The sequence below is a fragment of the Macrobrachium nipponense genome, chromosome 35, assembly GCF_015104395.2.
Source record: "Macrobrachium nipponense isolate FS-2020 chromosome 35, ASM1510439v2, whole genome shotgun sequence".
Classification (NCBI taxonomy): domain Eukaryota; kingdom Metazoa; phylum Arthropoda; class Malacostraca; order Decapoda; family Palaemonidae; genus Macrobrachium; species Macrobrachium nipponense.
This window is the reverse complement of record NC_061096.1, coordinates 55,893,488-55,910,855: the sequence shown is the minus strand read 5'-3', so window position 1 is coordinate 55,910,855 and position 17,368 is coordinate 55,893,488. Positions and strand designations below refer to the sequence as shown.

The window sequence follows — 17,368 nt, the reverse complement described above, 5'->3', positions numbered from 1 at the left end:
GCTTGGAACCTTAGGTTCGCGTGATTTAGATGTTTCGAATGAACGAATGAGGTCCGTGCAAATCCATTGTCATTCGTTAGATCTAATCCTCTGTTTCTAAAGATTGCTGAGAGCATACTCCTGTACCCCTTAATAGTTGGTACCGAGAGATGCGACTCTTGTCTAAGAACAGAAGGAAATCTGCAATTTCGGTCACAGAGGTACTGGAAGAGGACAGCTTCTCTTCGACCTACACCAGTTTCTGAAAACTTCCCACTTCGATTGGTACACTCGTCTCGTAGATGATCTGCGGGCTCTAGCAATTGCATTTGCTGCCTGGCGAGAAACAAAACCCTCTCGCTCTGACGAGTCTTTCGATAGTCGAAAGGCAGTCAGAGCAAGAGCGGGTAGATTTTTTCTTTTCGATGGTTACCTATTCGAAGTGGGGTTGTTTGAGCAGATCTATTCTGTTTGGAAGAGATCTGGGGAAGTTCCACTGTCCATTCCATCACCTCTGTGAACCAGATTTGAGCTGGCCAATACGGAGCGATCAGAGTCATCTTGGTTCCTTCAGGATGCCACGAATTTTCTGACTACTTCCCCCAGAAATCTTGAACGGGGGAAAAGCGTAAACGTCTATTCCTGACCAGTCCAGGAGAAAGGCGTCTGTTGCATACGCTCGGGATCCTCCACCAGGGCAACAAAATGTATCTATCCTTTTGGAGAGGAATGTGGCGAAAAGATCTATTTGAGGCTTCCCCCAAAGGCGCCACAGGCTCTGACAGACTTCTGAGTGGAGTGTCCATTCTGTGGGAAGGACCTGGAATCTCCTCGCTCAGTCTGTCCGCTCTCACATTCCTCTCCCCTTGAACAAACCTTGTTAGAAGAATTACCTTCCTTTGGTTCGCCCAAATCAGTAGATCCCGTGCCAGCTCGTACAGAGCAAAAGAGTGCGTCCCTCCTTGCTTCTTGACATAAGCCAGAGCTGTCGTATTGTCCGAATTTATCTGCAACGGACTTTGACCTCTGACTAAGTGTTCGAAGCTCTTTAGCGCCAGGTGAATTGCTAAAAGCTCTTTGCAATTTATGTGCCATGACACCTGTTCTGCCGACCAGGTGCCTGACACTTCTCTGGGTCCCAATGTTGCACCCAGCCCGCCTCCGAGGCGTCTGAAAACAATGTCAGGCTTGGGTTCCGTACTTGCAGGGACACTCCTTTGTTTTCCTTTAGTGGAAGCAACCACCACTTCAAATGGTGTTTTATTTCTTCCGATATTGGAAACGTATCCGATAGCTGACCTGTCTTCCAACTCCAACTTCTTCTTAGGAAGAACTGAAGCGGTCGAAGATGTAATCTCCCTAGGAGAAAGAACTGTTTTCGAGCGAGGCAAAGGGTTCCCCAGAAGGCTCAGCCATTCCCTCGCCGATTGTAGCTGCTTTCTTTTTCCCTAGAAAGTTCGATACTGTGGCACAGCCTTTCTTTAGTCTCTCTTGCGATGGAAAAAGCTCGAAAACCCCGAGAATCCATCTGAACTCCCAGATAAACCACGTTCTGGCTGGGGATCATCTGAGACTTCTCGAGGTTCACGATCAGTCCCAAAGACTTTGTCAACTCCAGTGTTATTAACAGGTCCTCCAAACACTGCTTTTGAGACCTGGCTCTGATGAGCCCAGTCGTCCAGGTACATTGAGACATTTATCCCTTTCAAGTGTAGGTGTCTCGCTACATTTTTCATCACGTCTGTGAAGACTTGAGGAGCCGTGGACAGGCCGAAACACAGGGCCCTGAACTGATAATTTCGCCTTCGAACATAAATCGAAGGTACTTCCTCGACGAATGGTGGATCGGGATGTGGAAGTATGCGTCCTGAAGGTCTATGGACACCATCCAATCCCCTTGCCGTAGTGCTGCAAGGACTGAGGCAAGACGTTTCCATGCTGAACTTCTTTTGTTTTCGACAAATTTGTTCAGCGCACTTACGTCCAGTACCGGTCTCCATCCCCCCGAGGCCTTTTGTTACAAGAAACAAGCGGTTTGTAAAACCCCCCGGGGAGTTGCAATCCAGTACAAGTTCTATTGCTCTTTTTTCCCACATCTGTTCCACCATTTGACGAAGAGTGTCCGTCATCATCTGGTCCCTGTATCTGGCGGACAATTCCCTCGGAGATGTTGTCAAGGGAGGAATGTCCTTGAATGGGATGCGATACCCCTTCTTGATAATCGACATCGTCCAAGTGTTGGCTCCTAAGTCTTCCCAGGCTTTCGCAAAATACTGTAGCCTGGCTCCTACGGGTGTCTGGAGGACAGAACTCTCACTTCCCTTTCTTAAAGGCACGGAAGGAAGACCTGCCCCTCTTATCAGTTGACTTCCTTCTGGCGATCGGTCTAGTTGGAAGACCTCCTCGAAAGGGCTGTTTCTGAGCTGGGCGAGCCACTTTCTTCTCTTCACTAGCCACAGGCCTACTCTTCCTTGATGATTGTCTAAGGAGATCCTGGGTGGCCTTTTCCGTCAGAGAATGCGCGATGTCCTTCACCAACTGCGATGGAAAAAGGTGTTCAGAGAGAGGCGCAAACAATAAGGCGGCTCTCTGCGAATGCGAGACGGCCTTTGTGAGGAAAGCACTGTGCACCGCTCTTTTCTTTAAAACTCCTGCACCATATAGCGAGCATACCTCAGCTGATCCATCCTGAACAGCCTTATCAATGCAAGCTAGGATGCAATTCAGGGTTTCTGGGTCGAGTTGTTCATTTTCTTGAGATTTCTTGGCCAGAACCCCAAGGGACCAATCTAAGAAGTTAAAAACTTCTAGGGTGTGAAATAGACCCTTGATGAGGTGGTCCGTTTCCGAAAGCCCCCATGTAACCTTTGCTGCATTCAAGGCGTGCCTTCTAGACGAATCCACCAAACTCGAGAAATCTGATTCGGCTGAAACGGACAGAGACAATCCCATATCCTCTCCCGTTTCGTACCAAATTCCTCTCCTCCCTGTAAGTTTGGCGGGAGGCCCATAACAAAAAGACCGTCCCCCCTTCCTAACTCCTTCTTCTTCTTGAACCAGGAGTCAAGAGATTGTAGCGCTCTCCTCATAGAAATGGCAGGCTTCATTTTAAGGAAAGAGGAAGACTTGAGTGTTTTCGTGCTCGAAAACTGCGAACGTGGAGAAGGGGGAGCAGCTGGTGTCAAAGAGTCTCCATATTCCTCCAACAGAAGGGACGAAAGGACTTTATAATTAGAAGATCCTTCCTTCATTTCATCCTCCGATGCATCTTCTGGGTTAAGAGGCTCGGAAGGAGAAGGCTCTCTCCTTTCTACTGACTCTTCTCTTACTCTCTTCCGAGTGTCAGGTTCATACGAGGAATGCGGCTGGTGTACAGCAGGAGTATCTCGCCTGGGAGGAGTAGCGTGCTTGGGATCCTCCTGGCGCCTGGCAGGCGCAAAGCGCCTCGAATACTCCTGGCTTTCAGCAGGCGCCTGGCGTCTGGCAGGCAGGAGCATTTTCATCAGGCGCCTGTCGCCTGGCAGGCGCATTTTCATCAGGCGCCTGAGCCTGGCAGGCGCAAAGCGCCTCGAATACTCCTGGCTTTCAGCAGGCGCCTGGCGCCTCGTAGGCGCATTGTGTTCATAATACTCCTGGCGCGTGGTAGGAGTATTAAGTTCCGCATATTCCTGGCGCCTGGGAGGAGTATAAGCTTCGTAAAACTCCTGGCGCCTGGGAGGAGTATGGCCTTTATTAGGCGCATTTTGTTCAGAATACTCCTGGCGTTTGGTAGGAGTATTAAGATCCGAATACTCCTGGCGCCTGGGAGGAGTATAATCTTCGGAATACCCCCGGTGCCTGGGAGGAGTATTTAGTTCAGAATACTCCTGGTGCTTGGGAGAGTATCCGTCTGATGTTTAGTAGGCGCTTTCCGTCTTATAAGTGCTCTACTCCTAACAGGATCTTCTTCTTCACCCAGCTCTTGGCGCTTGATTGAAGATCTTGAATGTTGTCCTGGCTCGTTACGCCTACTCGGAGTTTGGCTTCTGGTTGGCGCCCTACTCTTGACAGGAGTAGCTTCCTTTCCTACTTACGAGTAGGCTCCTTATAACGAGTTCCTACTAGCAAGGGCTAATTGCTCTTGCATATTCTTCAAAAATTTTCTTGGTTGAGGAATCTTCCGAATCAGGAGAGGGAGATCTGTAAGGCGCTCTAGGATCTCCTCTAGTCCCAGAGTCTGACTGTATTCTCGCCCTCTTTACTACCGAAGGAGCTCCTCCTTCCGAGAAGCGCTCGGGACTCGAATTGATCTCATGTTCAGCAGGCGCCTGGCGCCTGGCAGGCTCTTGCATACCCCTCTTCAAAGGACGGGAAAGATTCGACTCCTTCCACCCTCTTCTCGGAGAAGGCGAACTCGACGACGAAAAGCACTCTCGTAGGACCCTCTTATAGCGGTCTTTAGCAGTCGATACGATCGATTCTGCCGAAGGGACGCCCTGATCCGTTGGGGATTCTCCACAACCCCCGTACGGCTTTCGACTTTCCTTCTCCTCCGGGCCAGGGAGCTTGGAAGAGGTCTAGGCCTGGGAGCGTCGCAGAGACGACCAGACGCCCCCTCCACTACACTGGGGACACTAATATCACTGCCACATTCACTTTCCTTACCTTCCAATGCCGCGACCTTTTCCTGCATTTTCTGAAGGGAAGCTCTAAGTTCTGCTATTTCCGAAGCCGAACTAGAGGGATTAGCCATTTGTGACGGGCTGAAACAGAATGGTCATTATCATCATAGGAAGAAGCTACAGAGCTAGAAAGTAAATCATGAGAGGCAGACCTTCTATGGGTTTTCTTCTCTCTCTATCTCTCTCTAACTTCTTCAAGTAAGAAGTTAGATTCTTCCACCCTCTTGTGCACTCAGATTCTCACACTCAATTACACGTATTCTCAATTGAACATTCAACCATTCTACACCCTCTACAACTAGTGTGAGGATCTACCGAAGCTTTCGGAATCCTCACCTTACAGCCCTCATTCACACACACTCTGAAACTAACACTAGAATCAGACATATTCACAAAATCCAAAAACCAAGTCCAAAAAACAGTCCACGATAGCGAATGCCAAACAACGATCCAAGTACGTCACCAAATATCAGCGAGAGATGATCCAAAGCTTTGCGAAAAAACGAATTCTAGTCAGGAGGAAGTAACAACAATGTTGATACAGCCGGCGACAGAGAGATTATGATTAGAAAACGGGAATAGTTCCTAGCCCTGCCAACCAGAGCAGGGCGGTAGGATAGATCACCTGACCTACCTGTAGCGAGTGCCGCGAAATTTGAAAATTCTGTCGGGAACGACGGAGTCTATAGCTATGTATATATCTGACAGGTAAGTTTGAATGTATGAAATAATTTTTCAACAATACCAAGCAACTTAAAAAGCATTTAAAACTTACAGCAGCTGAACATAAGTTGATGTGTTCCAGATTTTTACAGTACTGGGCAAGAGATATGAGTGCAGCATCTGTGAGAGCTTTTAATCCTTTGCCTACAAAACCTTGTAATTTGGGGCAACCATGGGCTAATGCATCAACACCTGTGGGAAAAAATGTAATGGGAAAATATAAAAACATTACCACAATTACCAGGTCATCACTCTTCAAAAAATAAAATTTTTCTGCATTACTTCACTTTCTTAATCCTCACTCTAAAGCAACAGAAAATAAAAGTATATATATGAAATAGTAGCAGAAGAGTTCTCTTTACACACTGCCTAATTATAAAAACAAGAACATAAAAAATAAATAACTTTATATACCAAAGCAAAGAGCCGTAAAGTACGTATAGTGTGATAGTAATGTGTACAAAAGCACTTTTTCCTGCATCTATCTGAAATCTGATCACAAGAACTGATTGATCATAAAAGAGCTTTATTTTGAGCAAACAGCCCCCAGTCACACCAACTAAACTACAGTCAGTGATCCGGGACATGTTATTCCATTTATCCAGGCAGCTTTATTTGTGAGAGAAGCCCTGAAAGGGCAATCCCCTTCCTAACTGTAAAAGTGGTCAATACTTTCTCAAAGGATATATCATGACAGTCTATACCATACCCATTAACCAGTCTATGCCCAAAGAGTCAAGCAAGTACTGGCCAAAGTTCAAAAATAACATTCCTGCTGCTCAATCTGCAAGAACACCATCAATGACGCTGAAAAGCATCCTGGGTACTTATAACAATAGCTTCTCTAACAACAAAATCGAGAGGTGGATCAGACTGACCATAAATAAATAGAAAGTAGCTCAACCAAAACCAAAAGGAGAGAAACTAATATGTAATGCTATTTTACAGGGGCACAATGCATTCATAATACATACCAAAAGAAGAGCCAGCCCTTAGTGGTCATTAAAGCAAATGTGTCTGTCACATTTATAGAAAAACAGCTACTCAGATTATCTCTTACCCTGTAAGAGGAGGACCATCATCTACCATTTTTTAGGTCAAACTCTTACATCATTATCATAATCACACATCTCTCCAAACGGTTATCTTGTCACCCACAAGAGAGGCAATTAAAAAATACAGCAGAAGTACAGAAGCAAGAAGGGTCAACCTGTCAGTTGATGATTCACAAAATATATTTTCTGAGTATCAGTTCTCAACTAATAAAAAAAACTACATCCTTCATAGGTACAGGCAAAACTTACCAGCAATGCCCAATTAAATTAATAAATATAAGGAATATCTGGTATATTTTCTAACTATTGATGGAATGCAATAACTTGAACACATTAGCAATCCAATGTTTTATACAGTTATCTACCAATGGTCAGAGAAAATCAGGTATTGTTTAAAAAATTACAAAATGAATGTATTTACTGATTCCAAATGTTTTATTCTGGCAGTATTGTTGCTTAATTAGAATTGTGATTGGTAGGTAGAAGCTCTTTAAGGTTGCTGCCATTATACAGACCTTCCCACCCTCGCATTGGTTGGCAATTCTAGTATGAAGTCGCTCATGTCCGCAGATCTGGGGCAGTTGCTTAGGGCAGTGGTATGATGGCAGGTAGAATAATTTTGGAGCTGGAGGCTAGTGCCAGTAATAATTTTTCTGTCTCTCAAACATCTCCCTGGTTTCTTCCCATGAAAATGACGTAGAGAAATTCTACTTCTTTTACAGTGTGTAACGCTTCACAGAAATCAGCACTGTCTGTTACCTAAACAGCACCAATGAGAGTTTGGTGGCAAGTTTTGATGTATGTTCCTGGGGATATTATATATATGGCACAGTTTTACAGATAAAAAGACAGAAAAGCTTCGATGCATGTCGTTATCCCAATGAGTGATTGAAGGCATCATTTAGCTAAGGTAACTGCACAAGTACAGACACCACCCTACTTACAAACAAGTAATGTTCCGGACAGCAGTTTGTATGTATGTTAATATTGTTTGTAAGTTGGTAACTGTACTCTTCATGCCTATTTAAGTAAAGTATGATATAAAATTAATATGTGTGGTATGTCTTTTCATCCTAAAACGGAATAGAGAATACAAAAAGTGCTGTATGTACAGAATAGGCAGGCAAAACAAAATTTGAACTTACAGGTGGCAAAGGGGAGTGCTCTGAACACAATTTTAATTTGTGATCTCATTTGTATCTCTGAACGTTTGTAAGTTGAATGTTCAAAGGAGGGCTGTGTCTGTATATGTCTTGCTTCTCAAGGGCATTTGATAGGGCACTTTATTATTTCTCAGGGCTAGTTGATCCTTTTCTTGTTTTTTGTACATGACAAGCACTTTTGTCACACGAAAAATAGGTGTGGCTATCCCCTTGACAATTCTGGGGAGGGAAGCCTCATCAGTTTTTTTCTTGTGATGAATGATGATTCTATTATGTACAGATTCCCTTGATTTAAAGCACTACTGAACTACATAAATAACTAAGCTAAGCATGTTCAAATGCATACAAAAAAGAAAAAAGCACACAGTAAGTGGGAAAAATAATCATAAAAGTAGGCATATTGGTTTAAATCACTTGGAAACTGTATTGAGTCACAAAAAAGAATGAAGTGTAACTGAGGCCCCAAAGGACTGTATGTATATGTTACAGTGGGGTCCTTCTCAGTCTTGTCTGGTACAAGTTGGTGTGACTTGGATCCACTGCATAGAAGAAAGGCAACATAAGATTAATGGAGTTGTAATGAATAAGACATTTGCAAAAATCTATGCTTTAACATTCGACAAATGAAAAATGCATATTGTCGACTTCAATAATGAGACTTACCCAGTGAATGAATACCACTTTTATTCATCTACCAAATACTGACATAACACCTTGGGCGAAACAAATTTGCCCGACTTCTTTGAGCTTTCTGCAGTACGTAACAAATACAAAATAATCTCACCATTCTGTGTAATATTGTCACACCATGAGACATTTATCCATTCCAAGTTTGGGCAACCATCACTAAGTGCTTTCAATGATATATCACTTATTTGTGAGCAAGAGTCTAAATCCAACCATGTTAATCGTGGACAATGTCTGCTGAGTGCTGTGCAAGTTCTGTGAAGAAAAAGGGAAAGGTTAATTTGTATACATATATTTTTCTTCAACTAAAACATAGGCTTAGCTATGATCATTAAAAAAATCATTATGATTAGACTTAGCTATAATTATTTAAAAAATAATTATTTATTTGAGGTTGCTTCTTCACCCTTATAACTTCTTGTCAAAGTAAAGTCTTAACCTTAATTGATGACCAAACTTTATTTTCACTTCTTACGAGAGATGTGCTGTTCCCCCAAATTACACTTAACTAATAAACTATGTATAAGCATTGCTACCACCCAAAGTTTTTGTTATCTGAAAAAATGCAAAGGATACATACACAATTATTTACCTACACTGTACTATGCCTACCATCCATTACAGTATATTATACATATCAATGAATTAATTAAAACAAAACTATTGACATACAGTACTGATATATTTTATATTTAGTATTAAAAATGATATTGTTATGATACAATAAAGTTTGTTCATACTTACCTGGCAGATATATATATAGCTGTATTTTCTGAAGTCCGACAGAATTTTAAAAACTTCCGACACCACGCAGTGGTTCCGGCCATGGGGTTAGGTTAGTACCCATTCCCGCCGCTGGGAGGCGGGTATCAGGAACCATTCCCATTTTCTATTCATAATTTTTATTTCCACTGTCCCCTGAGGGGAGGTGGGTGGGTACTTGATTATATATATCTGCCAGGTAAGTATGAACAAACTTTATTGTATCATAACAATATAATTTTGTTCATGAAACTTACCTGTCAGATATATATATAGCTGAATCCCACCTTTGGAGGTGGGAAGGGACAGAATAGAAGGATTTTGGGAAACAAATGCATGCAGATGATTTACATCTTGGTTCCACCTGTTAGCATAGCTGGCTTCGTGGTTACTGCCACGTAAGTCTGCTTGTGCTACTAGAGTTGCCAGCGAGGTAGAGACCTATATAGCTGGTGCACTCCAGATGATCTGTCAACAGGGGCGAGACCACGACGTGACTAGACCATATTGACCATACCATGAGGGCTAAGAAGTAAAATAAATATATATATATATATATATATAAATATATATATATATATATATATATATATATATATATATATATATATATATATATATATATATATATATATATATCACCACCTGACCAACCTAGCCATTAAAGTTAAGGTGTTTTAACTAAGGCTTAAGAGGTTAAGAAGTCGCCGTTGTCGGCGACTCAACAACTAAATTAAGAGCTCTTCCTAACCATTTTCTACAGGATAGGATGAGTGGTACTTCTTGCCCCCAAGATTGTGTCTGCAGACACGTATGGCCCTAGCGAGCAGCAGATCTCATATGCCATCTTCACATCTCGCAGGGAGTGTGAAGTGAACACAGAGTTGCTTCGCTAAAACATGGTACTCAGGATGTTGCTGAGTGCCATGCTCTGTTGAAATGCTTCCGAGGCCGCGCCCTCACCTCGTGAGCATTCAGATAAAAAGATTTCAAATCTTTGTGCAAACACAATGAAGGAGCATTTTTGAAAGAACTCCTTAACACTAAAGCCAGGGTGTTCTTCGATATGGGCAAGTCTGGTCTTTTTCGGAACACTGCAGATTGCCCGAATGACTTCGACTTTCTTGAGTTTTATGTAGATAAAACTTGAGAGACCCGACAGGGCACAGGACTCTCTCTGGCTCCTGCCCACTAACTTGTGCCATCCTTGCTTCCACGCTCTGGCCCAAGGACAAAACGGGTTTCCATTCTTAGGCCACAACGGAAGGCTTAGAGAGCACAACCGCCTTGTGTTCTCTAAAGCCAAAACTTGTGACGATGGCTTAAAATTTCACTAACCCTCTTTGTCGTATCTAGGGTGGTTAGAAGAAGGCCTTCCTGATCACATGCAAGAAGTTAACAGGTAGGAGAGGTTCGAATGCTTTGACATCAAGAACTTCAGACTACGTCCAAGTTCCATATTGAAAGCTTCGATCTGGACATGCACAGTCAGTCCGTCTGTACTAAAGTCAGGTGACCGACCAGTTGACCAGTCAGACGAATCAAGGACAGCAAGGCTGTACCCTGAAGACCATAAGGCACTATTCTTCGCTGAAGGATGAGTGTCTGGACTGCCTGGGCGATTCAATCTAAGCAAACCTTGGGGGTGTATCAACGCAACCCAACGTCGTCAGCGAATCAACTCCTGACTCGAGCTTCTGGTGCCAGGAGAAAGGAGCGAGGAGCAAAAAGGCGATTCAGTCCCGATGGAAGAATGCCTGACAGTCCAACCTGGTCTCATGTTACACGATCATCGGGGGTGTATAAACGCAACCGACTTCGTCGACAAGAAACTCAGGGCTACTATATGTCGCCTGATCTCGCACGAGTGTCTGACTCCGAGAAAACAGGCGAGACAAAAAGTAGATGGTGAGCGAGTTTCGAGATTCCACAGAACTCAAAGATCGTGAAGGACTTTGTTGTTTGACAGACGCAAATCTCTTGAGCCCAAAGGCCGTCAACAACATATTTGCATATTCTTTAATAGTTGTGACTGCCAGCTTATCCCATTCTTCAGACGGAAATGGAAGACGGTAATCTTATTCCTGTCAACATCTCGATAGTCTGAACGTAGTCAGACTCAGAGCGGAGAGGTTATAGGTACCTTTCGAGTTAGAGTAGACCGACTCTCTCGGAAAAGGTCCTTGGAAAGTGAACTAGGAAGGAAGTGACCTCTGTGAATCCAGGATCCTGAAGGCCAACATGGGGCGATCAGCGTCATTGTCGCTCCCTGTGACGTCATAAATCCTCTTATTACATTTCCTACGCGATTGAAAAAGGGGAGAAGAGACTACACATCCATCCCCGTTCAATATCATGGCGTTTAATGGTACCGATCCCGGATCGAGAATAAGGGAGCAGAGAAGAAGAAGCCTCTTCGTCCTCAACATATCGAAGAGAAGAATGAAAGGGCGTCCCTAAAGTCTACACAACTCTCAACTTACTTCTAAAGAAAGATTCCACTCGGAAGTGAATAGTTGCTGCCGTCGATCGAGACGATTCGTACGGACTTTTGCAATCCTGTAACGAACCTGTAGAGGATCGTTACATTCTACGCCTGTTGTTATAATAGGCTCTTTCTCGTAAACTCGAACAAGGACCGAGAGAAGATACTTCTTAAGATATGAGAGAGCTGTGGAATATCAGAGTTGATCTGGACCACTGGTTCCCAAAAACTTGTTTCGAGGACTGGAGGGACTACCGAATTGCTTTTACTTCTTTCAGATTAAGATCCAGGACATCTGAAACCCTATCCAGATGTCCGGCACCTTCTTTCTATCACCTCAGGTGATAGACGCACTGAGAGATGTTCAGAATCATTCCTAGATCTAGAATAATATTTCAGTTTCCCGGTAGGAAAAAACTGTGGTCTGAATTGCAGTCTATTCGGGGAAACAAACTTCTTCAGGAAGGAAATGGTCCCCAGCAAGCTCATCCATTCCCTCCCCGAGTATGCTTACTTCCCTAATAAGGCTGCGCTTTGCCTAAGCAGGAGAGCAAATAAAAGTGCAATGTTGCGGTAGACTCGTAGTTCCATACCGTGCGGTAACGAGCACCGAAAGGATTAAGAGATAACTGTTGAACATAGTAAGGCAAAACGAATGCAATGTTTATTCATTCACGTAAGAAATCCCCTCAATCTTAGGCTAAAGTCCGTGATTGTAGGACAGTCAGTCAATCCCGCAGGAGAGACGTAACCGTCAGCACAGAGATACGGTTAGTCAGTCAATCCCGCAGGAGAGAGAGACGTAACCTACAGCGCATGACAGCGCACGATCTGTTACTGGCTCGGTTGGCCTGGAGGACAGACACAGCGTGACAGCAACAGCCAGCAGCTTACGAACGTCGTCTCTTAACTTTATGTCTGAGTTGCCAGCTACCCTATTCTACGAAGAAATAGGTCCGTTATTTTTTGAGCAGAAAGACTCTCAGCTGGTATATTTAAGCGAAACAGAAAACGCTAAATATATAGATGCGTTTGTGTCGTCAGAACACTACCATACAACGGTAAAAGATAAATCGGAAACTCCTGGAAGGCTGCAGGGAGTAACGATTAAATGTCCTTAAAATAGACAATAGACCTCTCGGTTGCCATCCGAAGAGGTAACTACAGCAAGCGTATATGACTTGAACCAACCAGAAGTAAAATAACGCAAGGCAAAATATGAAATTATATCACAATAAAGTTTGTTCATACTTACCTGGGTTCTAGGACAGTTTGATACTGGACATTTTGATACCGGACATTTTGATACCGGACATTTTGTTACCGGACATTTTGTGACTAGGCTTTTTCACTGCCGGACATTTCGATACCATTATATAAAGTATAAATCCAAATTATGTATCAAAAGTAAGGAGTTAAAAGTACAAATAAAATATATATATAAAAAATTTATTAATTTGTAAAACACAGTACAAGTATGATTAAAGAAAAAGCAACAATATTATCTAGTTAAAAATGTTTAATGTTATGAGCAATGCCACGAAGATATTGTACGCTGATCGGCGTCTCTGTATTTTTTCTTTGAGGTTGCGCTGTCTCCACGATTGAGATGGGCAATTCTTGTTGCACTGAGAGCCTCTTCATGTTTTAAAGCAGTTATAAGGGACCAAATGTTAAGATGCACATTTGTCACTGACGTTCTTAGAGCATTATGAAATCCTTCAACATAGTTATTGGTGCGTGGCTTACCATTTTCAATGCGTTCATGAACATTCCATAAATGAATAGGGAAGGCTGGCTCGACTCTTCGCCTTCGTTGGCCACGACCCCTCACTCCTCCAATATAATTTGTTTCGAAATATGCAACAAGCTCTTGCGGAAAATCGTCGTCATCAGTTAATTCTTCGACTAATGTTTACTATAAATAGCAGGTGTTTGAATAAAAAATTAAAACAACCAATTACAAGAAAAGTGTGGCAATTATATAAACAATAAGCAGAGTGTGGCCCTCAAAAGAAACTCTTATCTTCGCGCACACACATAGTGGTATCGAAATGTCCGGTAGTAAAAAATCCTAGTCACAAAATGTCCGGTAACGAAATGTCCGGTATCAAAATGTCCGGTATCAATATGTCCAGTATCAAACTGTCCGGTCACCACTTACCTGGCAGACATATATATAGCTGAATTCGGAAATACAGCTACATACATATCTGACAGGCAAGTTTCATGAACAAAACTTAAGAATCGAAGCAGTCAGCTCAAGCTTCTTATGTTATTGGACATAAGCGTTCATTGACGTAGTCTACAAGTCTATTTCTTGTACGAGTGCGAATGACGAATGAGAGCTCTTCCGAATCTTGTCAATAAGAGCTTATTCGCTTACGCAATATCAAGTTAATGAGATGTTTGTCAATGAGAACTAACCCATTAACGGGACAGAGATATTTTGTCAATGAGGGGATACCCACTTATTTGACAAAACGAAAGTATATTGTCAATGGGGGAAAGTCACTGAATTGACAAAACGTAATCCAGGAAGTCGAGCATTTAATTTTTCCGATTCCCGTCTCAAACGAGGAAGGGGCAAGAATCCTGTTAAGAGACTGGGCTTACGGCAGGTAGAACGACGATGTTCAATTCGGCAGCGTAGTCCCGACTAGAAACTAACAAAATCTATCATCTGAAAAACCCTTTCAGATGGGCTAAAAAGCTTGCAAAATTATCCTGGGAAGAGGAAGAAACTCTCCAACCAGCTTCCTCTCCCGTATCACAACTAATGCCTGCTAAAGCTTAAAATTTATTGGCAGTATGGCAAAGGAAGTCTTGCGCTTTCCTGAAGAGCGTCCTTTTGATGAGTGCCTTTGCAAGAATCCTACTGAACATTGCCGAGAGTCCTGACGTGCAGGACATCGAGCCTTACATAACCCGTAACTGCCTTATCGCAGAGTCTTGACTGCGGTAGTGGCAACTTAAATTTATTGGCAGAATGGCAAAGGTTGCGGTAGAGCAAACGAGATCTTCCCTTGAGCTTTCCTTAACTCCATCCACCTATGCGAAAAGCAATATTAATTGACAGAGACCTCTTGAATTCACGAAACCCGATGTCTTGCTGGGTTTCGAAGAAGAAGTTGTCTGTTCACTTTAAGCTTCCTCCGAAGCACTGCCTACTTCACCTTCTTTGCAGGTGAGGTAGAAGGTATCACCGAAGGTAGAGGTAAAAATTCTTTAGGCCCAAATCTGAAACAAGAGCTTGAAGAGTTCAACAGAAACGTTCAGCCAGGCGACACACCTGGCGTGCGCTGGTGCACGCTCGGCGTCCACTGGAGCGCGCTCGGCGTCCACTGGAGCGCGCTCGGCGTCCACTGGAGCGCGCTCGGCGTCCACTGGAGCGCGCTCGGCGTCCACTGGAGCGCGCTTGGCGTCCACTGGCGCGCGCTTGGCCTGCACCCGCGCGCGCCTGGAGTCCATCCGAGCGTCCCGGGCGTCCGCTCTCAAAAGCTTCCTGCTACTATGACTTCTTTTACGTATTTCTCGGTGGAAAAACGACACGAGTTCAGGCCGACGTTCGCCTTCTTACTTCTCACTGAAACGCATAACGAGAGAGAGAGAGGACGTGAAGCGTCCTCTTCTATAAAGCTTCTATTTGAGAGGGCGCGAGTCCTTCCGAAAGCTCCAACCCTGCTCGGGGAGGACGCTTCGGAGGACGAGAAGCAATCTTTCAGGATTCGTGCACGCGCACGCACTTTGTTTGGCAGTCTGGGGATTTTCATCAGAAACTGCCGAAGGCACGCCAGATCGGTGGGGGTTCCTTGTAACCCTCCTTAGGCTTTCGACATGCTCCCTCCCCGGGTCCTGGGAGTCAAGCAGAGGTCCCGGCCTAGAGGCGAAACGAGGCCGATCTGACGCACCCTCCACTACACAAGGGGTATCACTGCACTTCTGCACTTCTGCACTTCACTTTTACTCTCTAAAGCAAGCACTTTCGATTCTAAGTTACGAATCGAAAGAGTATCAGAGAAAGGGCAATTCCTCTACAGACACTGCTTAGGGCCCGAAGGCAACACTGCAGGGTTAGGAGTAACAATTACAGAAGTAGCACTTCACAGCAATGAAGGAGAGCGAGCACCTCTCGTAGACATATTCATAGCCCGTAGGCCATACTACAGGGTTAGGCAAATAAAGTCTACAGGAAGGTTAGTAGGTTCACTACCCTGACTTTTGTTACTGATTAATTGCGTACATACGAATCATACGTCTTCCTTACGGAATTAGACATGTTTACTGATTAATTGCGTACATACGAATCATACGTCCTTCCTTACGGAATAGACAAAGTCTCACACTCCTTACATGACAAATCTCAACAAAGAAGCAAGACCCATACCCCTCGTACATACCAAGTGCGGATCTACCGAAGCTTTCGGTAGCCACACCCTATCTTTGCAGACAACCCCGTCTGAAACTAGCCTAACTAGATTCAGATATTTTATGCAAAAATGAATCAAATTCAAATCAATTTCAGATAGCGTATGCCTAGCCACAAATCCCACAAATCCAAGTAAATAAATCAAAAGACAATTAGGATACTTAGCGGCAATGAATTTTCCAAAATCCTAAGACGGAGGTACTGAAAACAGGTGTTTTCAGCACCGGCGACAGAAAAATTATGAATAGAAAATGGGAATGGTTCCTGATACCCGCCTCCCAGCGGCGGGAATGGGTACTAACCACCTGGCCGACCACTGCGTGTGTCGGAAGTTTTTAAAATTCTGTCGGACTTCAGAAAATACAGCTATATATATATCTGACAGGTAAGTTTCATGAACAAATTTTCAATTTTCTTTGTAAGTGTCCATTTCAGCTGCATAGAGTAGTGAAGATTTGACAGAGCACAATAAATTTTTTACATCATCCTCGATTTGCTACTCCCAATGCCAGTTTTACGATGGGGTATCCTCAAAGTAACTAAAAAAGGTCTTACCTCCTCCAAGACAAATGTACAACAGAAGAAAATAAAGGTTTGTTATGCTTGAAACTATTACCACTTGATTTACTTCTTATGGTTTCATTACTATTGCTACAAAAAAAAAAAAAAAAATGAAGTTTTTATGATAAAACAAAGTTTAATGTATACTTACCTGGCAGGTATATATATAGCTATATTCTCTGTTCCACCTGGCAGAAATTTTCAAAACTCGCGGCAATCGCTAGTAACCTATTAGTAGTTCAGGCAACCACCACCCCGTTACCGTGGCGCTAGCGCTAGAACCGTTCCCAATTGGGCCAGATTTTTCTCTGAACCCTGTCCCCTGAGGGGAGGCGGGGTGGGAATTAAATTATATATACCCTGCCAGGTAAGTATACATTAAACTTTGTTTTATCATAAAAACTTCATTTTAATGTATGACACTTACCTGGCAGGTATATATATAGCTGATTGACACATTTGGAGGTGGGTCAAGGACAGCAACATTCTTAGAGTATAAAAATATTATTAAAATATTATTAAAACTCCAGGTTCCTTACCTGCTAAGGTAGCTGACTTCATAGGTCCTGCCTCTAAGCCTGCTTAAACCTTAGTAGCTCTCAACAAGGAAGTGTCCTGTATGTTGAAGAAGCTAAGACTGGAACTGACAACTGGACGTGACCAATGTGTTGACAGATCCTTACAGCCCTCTTATGCCACGGCATTCAAGCTAGTAACAGATCATTTACCTGAACTACACACACACCATCACCAGATAATACTAACACGACTGAGAAAAGTACCGCACCCTTTTCTCAGACGACCAATAAACACAAACACCATCACCTAATAAAATCAACTAGCTTAAAAGAAGGTTATGGGGT

General features: G+C 43.4%; 1 protein-coding gene across 3 annotated transcripts in view; it reads right to left on the bottom strand.

The window, feature by feature from the left end:
• The window catches only part of LOC135208799 (F-box/LRR-repeat protein 20-like), a 57,435-nt gene that overhangs the window by 11,326 nt on the left and 28,741 nt on the right, over positions 1-17,368 (bottom strand). For all 3 annotated transcript variants that reach the window (XM_064241329.1, XM_064241331.1, XM_064241332.1), the window contains exons 5-6: positions 8,366-8,523; positions 5,416-5,555 (exon numbers count right to left, since the gene is read on the bottom strand). In XM_064241329.1, coding sequence (XP_064097399.1) covers positions 5,416-5,555; positions 8,366-8,523 — 298 coding nt within the window. The remainder of the gene's footprint in view (positions 1-5,415; positions 5,556-8,365; positions 8,524-17,368) is intronic.